At 44.5% G+C, this 14593-nt stretch overlaps 1 protein-coding gene across 17 annotated transcripts in view; it reads right to left on the bottom strand.

Moving 5' to 3' along the window:
* FBRSL1 (fibrosin like 1) overlaps window positions 1-14593 on the bottom strand; it is a 503098-nt gene that overhangs the window by 270392 nt on the left and 218113 nt on the right. For 15 of the 17 annotated variants that reach the window (XM_071445326.1, XM_071445335.1, XM_071445342.1 and 12 more), the window contains exons 3-4: window positions 11818-11919; window positions 1065-1100 (exon numbers count right to left, since the gene is read on the bottom strand). In XM_071445326.1, coding sequence (XP_071301427.1) covers window positions 1065-1100; window positions 11818-11919 — 138 coding nt within the window. The remainder of the gene's footprint in view (window positions 1-1064; window positions 1101-11817; window positions 11920-14593) is intronic. The other 2 variants (XM_071445331.1, XM_071445336.1) reach the window with 1 other exon arrangement.

Below are 14593 nucleotides of genomic sequence, written 5' to 3'. Positions count from 1 at the left end.
AGAATGAGCAGCTTTAGCTCTTGGTATGAATCAGTTTGGGACCACTCACCTAGAAGGCAAAACTTTATCATGGAAGAGGTTGTGACAACAGCAATTACTGTCAATCAGTGTAGGCAGGAGTTGTTTGCTGGACTGAGACATCCATGTTCAGATTTGCATATACCTTCATCTAGAACCTTTGCACTCCACATGACTTACTGTCTGAACAACCAGGGTATCAGATCTCCCCACCATACATTTGTTGTGAGAGTCAGATATAATGTGATTCCAGGAATTTTCATGTTGACTTTGCTAAGCCTCTCACACCCTCTCCTATTTCTGTATTAGTCAGTCATGTCTGTGCCTGCCTTTTTTGGACAGCTGAGCAGAAAATGTATCCAAAACAAACAAATTAATCCACGTCTATATGAAGAAATGTCATTATTGCACACACAAATAAGGTACATATGAACAGAAAAGGACAATTAAACATGTCTGGTACATTGCACACACAGGCAGACGTGTCCTGACCCTGTAACACCACCCTCAAACATTGGGGCACTCCTGTGAAGGAAACAGCAACACCCTCCCCTGAAAACAAGCGAGCTTGTTTTGTAACTCAGAGGCCTGTAAATAAGAGAATATTGACATTCTTGTTGTTCACAATGGTGAGGGATGCAATTCTTTGTAAAATGGGAGTAATTGTGTATTTGATTCTTGTATTTAATACCCAAATGAAAATGTGTATGGGGGAGTGAGGAGAGGAGCGAAGCATCTCCTGCTGATGTTGAAAACTCTCTCCACTCAGGTCTTGTAATTCTCCAGAGGTGACTATCTAGCTGAAATACACCATCAACTGACCAAAAAAACCCTCCCTATAAGTACAATATTAAATTAAGAAGCCCCCAGGCTCTTACTGCACTCCCACATGTCAGGGCTGTCCCCTGCCAGGTGCATGACAGCCCTGTGCTCTCACCCTGTTTCTGTTCTGCATTTCTTCCATGCCAGTGGCTGTGCAATAGGTAGTGTAAACCTCTGCAATCAACATCAACAGAAGTGAAAGAATTAGCTGTAAAATGACTTACGGAGTAGCCTCTTCCTGAAAGCGATTGAGCAGAACTCTGTGGGAGGAAACAATATGCCACAGTAAGTAATGCAAGAGATTCTGTGTAATGTAAGATAAGAATCATTTTGCTATTCCCTCCCCCAGCCCAGTATTCCTTAGGGGAAAACTCCACAACCTCAAATGATCTCCTGATACTCTGTGTGCTGCCACAGGAGTAACAGGCAGAGAGCACTTCCAGGTGAGGGCTCTGGGGCTATTTCAGGCAGGGTTTCATAAGCCAGAGCAGGGCTTGAACAGCTCCTCCTGACCAAGGTAAAAGCTCTCAGCGTGGGACACGTCTTCACAGCAGCAGGACACACACTTTGAGCCATCCCTCTCCTCAGGACATGACGGCGCCTCCCTGGGAACAGCACGCACATGTGAGGATGCTCTCCAGAACCAGGCTTGCACATTGCCTCATCGACTCCAACTCTCAATCATGTAACCAAATATCCCACTTTCCATGCCCCTCCATGAATCTGTGAGCCTCCAGCCTTCCCTGCTGCAGCATTACCATATGACAACTCTATCTGAAATAACAATAGCAGCAAAGCACTAATTTATCATCTCTCAGAGCTTTAATAAGCACTCTGTCCCTTTTGAATAAGTTAAATTACATTGTTTACTCCTGCTCTTCATTTCAGCTCCTCCTGCTCCTTTCTCTACCACATCCTTACCTCTTTCACATGCTGCCAAATCATTTGGTTCTTTTCCTTCTCATTACACCAGCTCCAGTCACTTGGATCCCTTTCCACTCTCTACAACCAAAGACTGTCGAGCTGCTGGGTTTTTGCTGGCACTGGCTTTCTCCAAGCAGCTAAATGAATTCCACCTCTAGCTCCAGCTGCTGCTATATGCCTTCTTTTCGGAAATTAAAAAGGAGCCAGGAACACATGACACCACATAACCCAGCAAGTACTCTGCAGGCCAATTTCCAAGTGTGATTTATAATCATGATGCCCTCACTACATGATTTTATTAAACAAGATCCAGGGAGTCTTAGCAGTCCTGTTTCTAAGACTGATGTTCTAGTGAGTACCAAAAATACCGAATTGTTGCAGGCTGATGGTGAGGATTATTTTGTCTTTTTGCAGCAGTGCCAGAAGTTATCACGTTACTAAATCAGCACAGCACAATACCCCAAAGAGATTGATGCAAACTGATTGCAAATACTTGTAATTTTTCACCAGCAAGATAACAGTCCCTTTGTACTAGCAGTTTGAAAGCCTTTTGATCAGAGGATACCTAGATATACACAGGAAACCTTTTCCAGACTCCTGCTCTCAGTGGAAGACACAATTGTCTTGTTGCTCTGCCCATGCAAGCTCTGTGCCACTGGCTTGCACCTGCCTCTGACACCAGACAGGCAATTCTCCAGCCAAGTGCCCACGGAGGAAAGCTCCCAAAGCCAAGAAGAGACAAGAGCAAAGTCCTACAATTATGTGGGTATGGGAGATGGGCTCCCTGTAAACCCTCTCAGTGCCACACAGAAGGAAAGATGTGACCCAGCTCTTACACACAGGTCTGCAGCCTAGGAGTGACTGGGTGCCAGTCCCCACCCCTGGCATGCTACACCTGCCCCTCTGTGCTGCTGGAAAGGGACAGCTTCCACAGGGGAGCCTGAGGCAGCAACAACACTGAGAACAGCATTTGAATTCCCACCTTCTGCATATTGCACACAGATATGGCCACTGCCTTCAAATATTACCAAAAAAAGTAGGGGTTTATTTATAAACCTCCTAAATATAAACTGTCCAGAAATAAAGCTACAGACCAGTGAAATGAAGGGCAGTGGCATTTACCTCTATTTCTGAGAAACTATGATAAACTTATCCCTCTCTCTACATACTCTATACCCCAAAGTACTCATGATATTCAGCCTTGTATAGAAAAAGGTTAATAACAATATCCTGCTATCTACATAAGTATGCCAAACAGCTGAACACAATTATATGTTCCAACACTTTGGAGAGCTTGACCAGGCAGTTTACCTAAAGTAAACACAGAAATGATGTGGAGGCAAATTACCTGCTTGGAAAGGCGGGAGGAGGAAAGGAAAAAGGGTGGAAGTTCTCACTCCAGCCCTCCATCAACTGAGATTTAACCAAGAATGACAAGGTCTAACAAATTGGAAATAATAACCAAAAACAGAAACAAGAGGTTTCATTAGAAGCTTCTCTCTAGGGAAACAGCCTCAGAGCATTTTCACTCTCACAGTTATTTTCCATCTTTGAGCTTTGTGCACACACAAAATGTTTTCCTGCCATAGAGCAGACTCTTGGACAACAAATTCAAGCACACTAACAACAGACCTGCTTTCCTTAAGACAACTTTCAGGCATCCCAAGCTGTCCAAGAACCCCAGGAATCTGCAGACCACTGATTTAAAAGCACTGAGTAGAAAACAATAAAACCAGTTGTTGGGTAAGTGTTACATCAGAAATAATGAAAACTGAATGGCAATTGACTCTGGTATTTTTCACATCCAAGAGCCTCTTCTCTCTTAGAAGTTTTAACATCAAATTTCCTGAAAAATCAGTGGTGAAAAAGGGTGGGGTTTTCCCCCTCCCTCAGAATTTTTCTTGCACATATAAAATTAGTAACTGGTGAATACTTTGGAGTCAACTCGTAAAATCTTTTCCAACAATTAGGTTTATGCACAACCATGCCCCACACTCTCCAGGGCTGTTTGCATGCATTTTTCTGCACATCTAACAAACCACTATTGCTTTTTTGGTTAGCTGGGAACACTGCAGCTCTTTAGGCAGATCCATACCAATTGTCACATGTAGCAATTCTGAAATAAACTTAGCTAAGATCAGCTACAAGTGCCAGAGCAGAACAGTCTGCATGCAACTGTGATGGATGTTCCTAAAGAAAAAAAATCTTTGGGGGTTAATACAAACATGGCTCAGTCCGTATGTCTCTAGATCAAGATCAAATAATGAGAAAAGTAATCAGTTGTGGCTGCAAATATAAGAAATCTTAGTGGAAGTTTAACTTGGCATCTACCCAACACTGCAGAAACCTCCTTTCACAGTGAATGAGTGCTTGTCTGGCAGGAGGAATTACTGGGCCAAGCCTTCAGCTGGAACAACTTACCCAGGCTCTTACCTACAAGGACAGGAGCACTTACATGGAAGGCTGTCACACAACCCTCACTCTCCAAAGAGGCTCTTTGCTGGTTGGGCCAATTTTCTCCTTGTCAGAAGGGCCTCAAGCAGCAGGGCACGATGGTGCCCGTGGTGCCCAGCCAGCCACATCCCTGTTGGTGCTGCTCCCACCAGCACAGCCCCTGCCTGGGAGCTCACCTGAGACTGAAACCCAGACCAGCTGCAACACAGGCACCCAAGAATGCTCAGCTCTGGCCCTCAAACACTGCCTGGAGAAACCAGAGCAGGCAGGCAAAGGGCTGACAAACACCCAGCTCAAAGCCAGCACTGTGACCCCACCCAGGCAGACACTGAATCCCAGACCTCAGCTCCAGCTGCACAGCACCCCTGAGCAGAGCCCCAGGGAGGGCAGCAGCCTCTCTGCCTGCTGAGCACCAGCTCTTGCCTCTTCCAGGGCTGTTTGGAATACCCAGCCTTCCTAGGGGAGACTGTTATGAGTTAGGGGCAAAATGAGTATGGTCTGTGCATTTAATGATGCAGAAGTGGAGCTGCACTGCTAGGTGGCATTTGTGCATAAAGATAAATGGCTTATAATATTTTGCAGATGATGTGCTCTTTTACAACTAAAGATTTTTGGTTCCTTTTAAGCCCAAGGTTAAAAACAAAACCAGACAGCACAGACAAGACATTTCAGTTATGTCACAGAGTGAATTATTTCTACCCTGGGATAGCTCTCGTGTTAATTACACTGGATATAAAAAAAAATACACCTTTCTGGAAGCAAAGGCAAAATCTTACTGCTAAAAGACTACTACCCCCCCACAGATGTCCTTGAGAGCTTGAGTTACACTGCTATCTGCAACTGTATTTAAAAGATTTCTTTCTTTCTTTGTGATAAAAATGGCAACTGCAATTTAGGAAAGAAAATAATGAGAAAATCTCACCAATAACCTGCAGCAGGTTTTCCAAGATTGTCTATTAAATTGACAGAAAAAGTTATTTCCCTTATATAAATAAAAGCATGGCCTTCCACTGCTCTCATGATGCAAAAGAAATTAAGACACCCTCAGTTCAGTTTCTTAAAGCTATTGGGTTACTTATTGAACTTGAAAGACAGCAGGAAGGGCTTTAAAATCCAGTAATAATCAAGGTAAAAGGGCACCTCAAGCCAATTCCCCACTCTCAATGGGTCAGGCAGGTTTCAAGTTGAATCTTTTGTGTCCTTGATATAAAACCTAACTACAAGGGGATTAGTTAAAAGCAGGTGATGGCAGCACAACCACAAAACTAGGTCGTTTGTAGTGCTCCCTTCCATCCTCTTTGACTAAAGGACACAAATTAACATATTCCAGAAATGTCAAGAGTTCACTCCTGCTTTTATGACATGTGCCATTTCATTGGCTGAAGCCAGGAGTGTATCAAGTACCTCCAAATCACCTGTTGAAATGGCTCTTTTCAGCCAAAAGCTATTCCCATGTGCCACAGGACAGTCCCCAAACCAGCCTCCAACCACTGCTGTTAATGCCATCCTTGTGTAAGAGTGGAAACTGAGGCAGGGAAAGACTCAAATGTGCCAATGGCACCTGAGGAGCCCCCAGCAGAGGAGGGAACGGGGGCAGAATTCCCAGCTCCACTTAGTGCCAAATCACAGGCCCAAAATTATATGGCCCAGTGCTGCAAAAGCCTGATTTGCTTGGTTAGCACTCAGGAGAGGTAATCAATAGTATGTACAAAGAGATCTGATTTTGAATTCTGTTTTATAGAATTTGTTCAGGATGACGCTCACCTCAGCTATACCCACCTCCCACTCTCCCAATTCCACAGTCAGAGAGGGCAGAGGCACCAGGAATTGGATGGGTTTGCCCTCCCCTTGGTCATTTATAGAGAATTCAACAACAGAATATGGGTTCAGCTTAGAATACTAGAGAAGTCTCATATTTCCTACCCAAACAAATCCCTTATAAAACTCAAATATCGTGGAATGAGAAGGGTAAGTGGAGAGGAGGGCAAAAAGAGCCAAGGGCAGGAGATATGCCAGACCTTAACACAGAGACCCTTAATGCAATTAATTTCCACAGCCACACTCCTGCCTGCTGATACAATGGGTTCAATTGACATGGCAAAGGTCACCAGTGCATCTGATGTTCACTGAGATTAGAGCCTGGACCTGACAAGATAACCACAACACGTGATGAACAATCTGCATGTCCTGCAATGCTTGAATGTGCTCCTTCTTGAATTCACTGACTTTATTCTGTTGGATAAACAGAGAGTGTTATGCTTAGAAACACTACAAAAACAGTCTGGTAGGATATCAAACTACACAAGGTCTGACATCTGTAACTGGCTTGATAAGCTACAGAACAGCTTCCTCACAGGACACTTTTATTCCTACAGCTGATGGCTGCAGACAGCAGAAGGAAAGATGCCCACTGACCAGGAATGAACAAACTGAGTGCAGTTAGCCAGAAACAACAGGAAAAGACCTCACAGAAATGCACAGAACCTACAGGAGTGCTGCTCCTGTTCAAACCATCACCTCTGCCACCTTCACAAAACTCCTCCAGACTTTCTTTCTTCCTAAGTATCCCTCACTGAAACTTCGTGCCAGTCATTAGAACTTAATTTCTGCTGAAGCTGTTTCCACACAAGCTTTTGGGGTTTTGTGGGCTGCAGATAAAAGCAGACAGCATGCTGAAGGGAAGGGAATTTTTGCCTCCAGAAGAATGGGACTTGCAAGGTTTCATGATCCTTCCATGTATATTCAAACCAGTTTCCCAAGAGTCATGGTTTGTGGAAGGGGTGCTAAAACTTTCCTGTTGCTACTCTTTTTAACTAGGATGGTCTCACTCCACTCTTCAAACTGCAGATCAGATCCCAGTGTGTCACACATGGGGAACAATGGACAGCACATGCCACAAAGAGTTTGCAGCCCACATGTTACTACCCCAGGCCTTCCAGAAACTCCTTCAGTGTGCTCTGTGACACCCCTGACCACGGCTCTGAGGTCCCACTGCCACCCTGCCAGAGCCAAGAGCGGGCATCCCACATGCAGCAAAGTTTACAGTGTGGATAAATGGGGAGATGTGGTGTGACTGTGGTCTGATTCTCACTTCAGAGGCTCATCTGATTGTGCTTCTGGCAAGGTACTTCAGCCTGAGGCACACAGGAGGGACCTCCAGCTTTGTACCTGGCTGCTGCTCTAATCCCTGTGCCCCAGGAGGGGCAGCGTGGTACGGGAAGGAGGAGGGAAGGGGGAGACAGCGCCTGTGATGGCACACAAAGAAAAGCAGATCACAGTGAACTGCCTGAATTAGAAATCACAGAAGTTATTTTGTATTCATCTACCAGAGAGAGAATTTTATATCTAGCCTATACAATATGCTAAACACTTATCAAAGAACATTTAGAGAGAGGAAAATCTTTGCATTTCCTAAAAGACTGCTTTTCGCTTATTATGTTTAAAGAAAAACAAACAAACATATGAGGATAGGATGATGAAAAATTAGAAAAGATAGCCTGGGGGATGAGAGGAAAAGGCTCTCAACACCTTAGTAGCAGTGCTTGCTGGTTTTATGCACAGCTGAAGCCAATCCCTTGAAAAGGAGAGTTTTGACTCTTAAGTGGCCAGCACCTCTTGCAACATATTTCCTAATCAGCGAGTATTTATGGTCGATATTTTATATTTCCAATTTCCCCCTAAGGGCTCCTGAGAAAGCAGCACACCTGCCAACCTTTTCAGCTGGGCCAATAATTGCCAATTTGCTCTTTGCCTTAGTATATCACTCAATTTAGCCCTGGCTGTGCCCTGCATACATCCTCATTCATCTCTGTGCCCCCATGACAATTAGAGTGTTAGCTTCAGCTAACTAGGGCAACTATTCTACTAGGGTTGGAAGACAATTATTAGTCTATTTTCCCATCTTGTGGCAACAAAATTGAGAATCCATGACAATTACATTCAGCAATTCTGCACTCTGCCGCCTGTTCCCCCTCCTTGCCCCCACCTTCCGAATATTTCAAATTATCACAGCTCTACTACCACATTCAAATTTTCCATGTTCACAGGGAGTGAGGCTTCTATTTAAATGATAATGAGGGACGATCCATTCAATTTAGTGAGGGAGAAAATCCATTAAAAAGCAGGCAGTTCTTAAGCTGATGGGTCAAGAAAAAGATAAAAACCCTTTTTTCAAGCCATTATACAAGGCTCTGTGTGGATTTTTGGACTGTTCAGGACATCAGAAAAGATTAGGACAATTATGGAACATGGGGAAAACCAAAACAAAATGCCCAAGCTTTCCACTTTTACTTGGGTCAACACAACAAAATAGCAATATGGCTTATCTGGCTCTTAATTCTCTGGCAACTTCCAATTACCTCACACTGAAAGGCAGCAGAGCAAAATCCCATTTTGGAGAAAGGCTGTTGACTCTGTTTTGGTTGTAGAAGACCTGAGAGTACATGTGTAATAAGGATGTCAGCTCTGTACTAGTTTTTAAGGGAATTTTACATCTACACTGGGAACATAAGCAAGTGGTAGATTCCCATCTCCTCTCTGCACCACAAAACCTGGGCTAAAACTTCACTGTTTTTCTGCTCTGAAGTTTCATCATCCCAAAGAAGAGCCCAGCCTCAACAAATCAAACCTCTGCAGCCAGAGATGATTTCACTAAATCATAATAAGCATTTTTTTCCCCCAATGACCCATAATAAATGGCACTCAGTGTAATGTCTGGAAAGACTTACTATACAAGCCAGACAATTACTGTCTCACCATGAAATTGTATCATTCTCTCCCCACAGAATTTTTACTTGTGGCAAGGAAGGAGCAAAATGCTCTGGGTTTCATAGTGGATGAACCAATGGCTGCTTGTGTGTGTGTGTGTGTGTGTGCACAATATAATCAATCATTTGCCTCAGTTTTCTTTAGAGTGCAATTATTTCACGACAGACCAGGCCACCTCTTGACTTCACGGTCCATTAGAGACTAATGACATGCATTAATGTAAATAAAGAACAACTTGCTGGCATCCCACTGAACAAGTCACCTCAAGGAACAAATGGCACAGAGGGGCTAAGCTGTTCAGAATAGCACCTCTGAAATGGGGACCAGCGAAGCTGGAGGGAGGATCTAGTGCTCCTGAGATGGCACCACTGCAGCTGACACTTGGATAGGCACATTCCCCACCACACCTGCTCTGTGCTGCCCTACAGCAGCCTGGCCTGTCACCTCCTGCCTCATTCACTCCATCCTTCACCCCGCTTGGTGGGGAAAGGCAGCACAGAGAGCAGTCCTGAAGGCCAAATTCACCAAGGAACAGCCCAGGTGCCTCCTGCTGCAGAGCATCCCTCTGCAGGGACACTGCTGGGTGCTGCAGCCTCTCTAACCAGCAGCCTTGAGGAAACACCATATCCCTGCCTTCACTGGACATCCTGACTGCCCTGTGCCACTCCAGTGTTCAAACTGAGTTCTGGGACACACAACTCCAGAGCCAGCAGGCACCAAGCATGGCTGGACAGAAAATCCTGCCGGAATCAACACTCAGTAGAATCTTGTTGTCTCCTCTCCCTTTGCCTGCTCCCTCTCTACAGAGAGAGAACCAGTCTGCCTCCTCATCCCTTTGCACAGAAATGGGGAAAACCACCTGATTGCACCCCTGGGACTTCCTAAGACTTTGAGACAGTTGCTAAATAGGCTACAGAACATGTACCAGTACGTGAGGCAGTGTTATATGTAATTAAAGCTAAATTGCACTCATCAAATAACGAACTAAGAGCATTCTGTGATTCATGAACCTTACTTTTCAAACTGTTTAATTACTAATTTGAAAAATTCTCATTTGCCATGGGTCGCCAGGTCACGAGAGCAGCTTCAGCAAAGCTCTGAAGTGTGCCCCCGCCTCCAGGCACTGCCCAAACATCTCCTCTGACTAAAAAAGAACAGAGTGCCTATTTCCCACTGAATTTCACTGGCTGCTGAACAGGCTTTGAAGATTTTGCAGGAATTAGGCACTCGGAGTCAATTCCTACAGGCTCAGCCTGCAACTTTGGGGGCAAAGGGAAAGGAGGAGAAATACTGGAAGTGCATCAGCTTAACAAGAAAAGTCTCCAAGACCACTTAATGCTTTGACCTAAGCTAATGGCTAGGCTGGAATATGTTCTTCCTTTCCTGCAGCCCCACTCTACAGCTACAGTGCAGCTCCCAGGCTGTCCTGCTCACACACCCATCAGGAGTGGCCGAGGGGAGGGGAAGCAGAGAATCCCATCGATGTGGATATGGGATCTTTTACACGTACATAAAATCACCACCATTTCTGACTAAAGCACAGCCCAAGATGTCCCACAGCAAGGGGGTTTGTCCCAGGGCCCCCTGGCTGCCTGGCCCCAGGGCGTGGGCTGGCAGTGCTGGAAGCAGATCACAGGACACGTTATTTTTCTCTTCCTCCCACTGCGTCGGCTGTTTACAGCGCCCCATTCACACTCCAAACATGTAGAGAGAATTTTCCCCCGTCACATTTCCCTGTCAGAGCTGTCAAGCTGAATCCCGCTTTAATCTGCCAAAAGCACTTTTCTGCTGACATTTTTAATAAATACTTTCAGCTTTTAAACACATTTGTGGGAGCCATTTTTTTCCCCTTTTTCTCCCTTTTCCTCCTGTAGAACGGGCTCTGAAAGCCTTAATAGCAAATACATTACACTTATCAAAGGCTTTCCCCCCACCTCTTCCTTTTGCATCCTGAAGCGGAGGTAGTGTTTTCAATTTTAAAGCTAAATTAACTGTCCAATTGAATTTAGCTGGTGTGAGCTGTTTTCTGTGACAGGTTTTAGTTATGAAGCATATTTTACATTAATAGAACTCAACATGAAAACCACTCGCTCTGGGATTTCTGTGGCTTGCCATTGAAATGGCAAATTTAATATTTCAGACATGCTCGTGCCAGCGTTTGATTATTGTTCTTCATTTAAATCTCTCCTAACGGGAAAGGTCCTAATTAGTAAAAAATCATGTTTTAATGAAGGCGAAATGCTAATTGCTAACACAAAAAGCCTTCGTATAAAATTATCCCAGCACTGCCATTGATTTCTTGGTGACTCAAAAGCCCATTTGTGTGTTTACACACTAAGGCACCATTTGCTTTTGTTTTATCATAACATTTCACTCAATGTACCATCGAATTTCCTGAGAGAAAGACAGCTTTCCCCCAAAACCCTCTCATATCTTGGCGGCAGGAAGCATAAAATTAGATGAACTAACTTTGCACCCAAACTATGTGATTACGTGCAGCAGTTAAACCCAAGGATGCTGTAAAAAGCTTTTTAACACAACTTCTTTGAAAAAAAACAAAACAAACCGTCAAGCCATTTTTCCCCAAGGAATAACAATTCCATTTTGTTTTCCCATCTCTGATCTTTCGCTTATCATATTATTTGCACCATGATTATAGTGTTTGCAAGGCAGCTCAACCACTTATGCCGTAACACTCAATCATGACATAAAAAAAAGTTATTACACAGTGACCTCTGGATGCCAACATTTGTTCAGCAAGATTTATGAAAAGCCATGTCAGCAGCGGGAATTGCTGCAGTGAAGCGATGCTTTCTCCTGAACGGTACTTACATCACTGAGACGGTCCCTTGAGCTGCTCCGCTGAGAGCTTGTGGCCTCCCTGATGCTGTCTTCCTCGCTATTTCTGCCACTTCTGCTTGTAGGGACCTTCATCTAGAGGGAGAAGAAGGAGGGGGAAAAAGGAGATTTTCAAGCACTGCTCTGCCACCTGTTCCCGAGGTTGCTGACGGCAGTTCAGTCAATGTTTCACTCCTACGCCCACCGTGGCAGGGGTGGAACGCAGGGGGCTCCTCTGCAGTTGTGCTTGGCCACCTGTGTCCACACCAGCGTGGCGGGGAAGGTGCTTTTGGCACTCCTGGAAGCAGGTGAGGTTGTGCCTGACACGAGGGGAAAGTGGACAGACAGACAGACAGACCCCCTTCACTCTGCTGCCAGCACTCCTCAGCTGGGGCACTGCTGGGGCTGCCTGACCCACCCAGGCCATCGCTCCCAGCCCAGAGATGATCCCTGGGCCACCCCAGGGACTGCACTGAGAGGTCATGATGGCCACTGAGGGACACCTGCTGAAACAACTTGCTTGAGATACTACACAGAATTTGGAGCACATCAGGATTAACTCTTACATCCAAGGCTGGTGCTTTGACTGCTAAATCATCCCACTCCCTTCACCTGAAGTTGTGCTTGTGTTTGGACAGAAGTGAGAGAGCCAATGTTGGAAATCACAGCAACCTTCCTCCTACATCTGCAAAGAGTATTACAGGGGGAGGAGAGGGGTAGGATAGATGTCATTCACAGCTTCATTCCTGGGCTCATTTACTAACAAATTATTCTGCTAATTCCCTCATGAAATATTGGGTGGAAAGAAGTGTTTAATTTATTAATAGGTTCTATTCATATCAGTTTGGTTCCATTTAAATTACACTATTTAAAATGTCGGCTTGTACAAATTGGTATTTTTAATGGCAATAAAATCCCTTTGTTTCTTGCCGTCCTGTTCCACAGTGGTGCTGGGAGCCAGCAGGGTTTGCTCCTGGTGCTGGTGTAACCCTTGCAGCCCTGCCCCTGTGGCACTGGGCACACTGGACATGCTGTCACCATGTGGGCACAGCAATCTGAGTGCTGGGAGCACTGATCACTGCACTCCATGGATGTCTGACAGTGCTGCCAGCTAAGTGCCCCCCAGTCTGTCAATATTTTAATGAAATGTTCTACTGTGTGGAGAATGAGCTCCAGCTCTCATCCAGAGTGCACAGCCCTGTATGGGCATGGGTAGCAGAAGTAAAAGAAATAGAAAGAAAATATCATGCTCAGTAGATTTCTGATTAATGTCCTTGCTCTGCATGCCTTTCGGCCACTTACACCTCCCCAATACACTTTCTTCTGCAGGCTAAGACTTTTGGACACATCTAAGTGATAGAAATCAAAATTTTTTCATGGCCCCTTCATCATACAACCACCATTCTCAGTGCAGTGCCCTGTCTCACTCCTTGTCCACCACCTTTCAAATATGTTGCCCACCTGAAAACTTTTATCAAGACCAATATTCCATCTTTGCTCCTATGTCAAAATGTTCAAAAGCACAGCACAGCAATGAGAGGTAATCCCTGCTGGGATCTGCTAGAATCATTCCCAACAACGGGGAGCTTGCATTTGCAACTATCCACACCGTGTATCAAGGCAAGAAATAATCCACTTGAAGTTCATGATGTTCAATCCATATTGTCTGTTCCCTTAATAACTAGGTCAACAACATCAAAAAGAGAAATCTAACTATACTACATCAATATTGGCCATAAGCCATCAAATTTTAAATTCCACATATAATTAAGTAAATTTGGTAAGATTTTTTTTTCCTAAATACATTAAATGATTGTCATTCACTTATTTTATTCTTTTTGAGGTCTTTATTAAGCAATTACTACTTCAGCTATGCCATTATCTTGCCTAGGATTGATGCCAAGCCAATAAGACAAATGGTAATACCCCATTAATTACAGCCTTTCATAACACTGGCACTCCAGCTTTCTTCTGTCATTTGGGTCTTTCTACACTTACTCAAAACCCAACTCCACTGGTTTCGAGTCATCAGCCAGCTCTTCTGAAACTCTTGGATGTAAAGTATCTGACCTGCCAATTTCAATCCTTCCAGACACAGCAGGTGCTTTGTTTCGCCCTGAAATAGGAACCACTTAACCATTACAGGGCAGAATTACAATTTCCCTAATACAGTACAGAAATGCCCATTGAATTCTGCAGCTTTCTGATCCGCAACCTTCTCCCTCCCACCAAGGAACACATCAAAGCCTGTCAAAATTATTACACTTCTGACCTAAACAACTCCTAGACAGCCACAAATTAAAGGAAAAATAAATTATGCCATTCGAAATCCTTTCACCTTCCCAAGTGCAAATGGTTGCTAGAATTAATTCAAAAGGACTAAACTGCCAGCTGTTTAAAGTTAGCACAGACTCACCCAACCTGTTACCAGACTGGATCCTTTTGCTGCTTTTCTTGAGTTACAGTCAGCTCCAAACACCACCTGTTTCATTTCTCCAAATTTCATTAAAGGAAAACTACACCTACACACACAGTAACAAATTGAGACAATTTGACCTGACAAGGTCTTGCACAGGCAAGCAAATTAGAAGCATCACTGCTGCCATTAACCTTTCCAAGTAAATATCAATTATTAAACTTGCTGCACTACCTCTGTCCCCAGTTTGCTGCTGTGAATTAAGAGGGTCATCAGCCTTTTTGACAGATCTTGTTCATTTACACCTGCTGCCTGCCAGCAGGGGAGCCCGCACACCCGCAGCCCCAGCGCTCA

Source organism: Agelaius tricolor, unplaced genomic scaffold (assembly GCF_023055355.1).
Source record: "Agelaius tricolor isolate 1412-34295 unplaced genomic scaffold, bAgeTri1.0.p SCAF_20, whole genome shotgun sequence".
Lineage (NCBI taxonomy): Eukaryota > Metazoa > Chordata > Aves > Passeriformes > Icteridae > Agelaius > Agelaius tricolor.
This window is presented reverse-complemented; position numbering and strand designations above follow the sequence as displayed.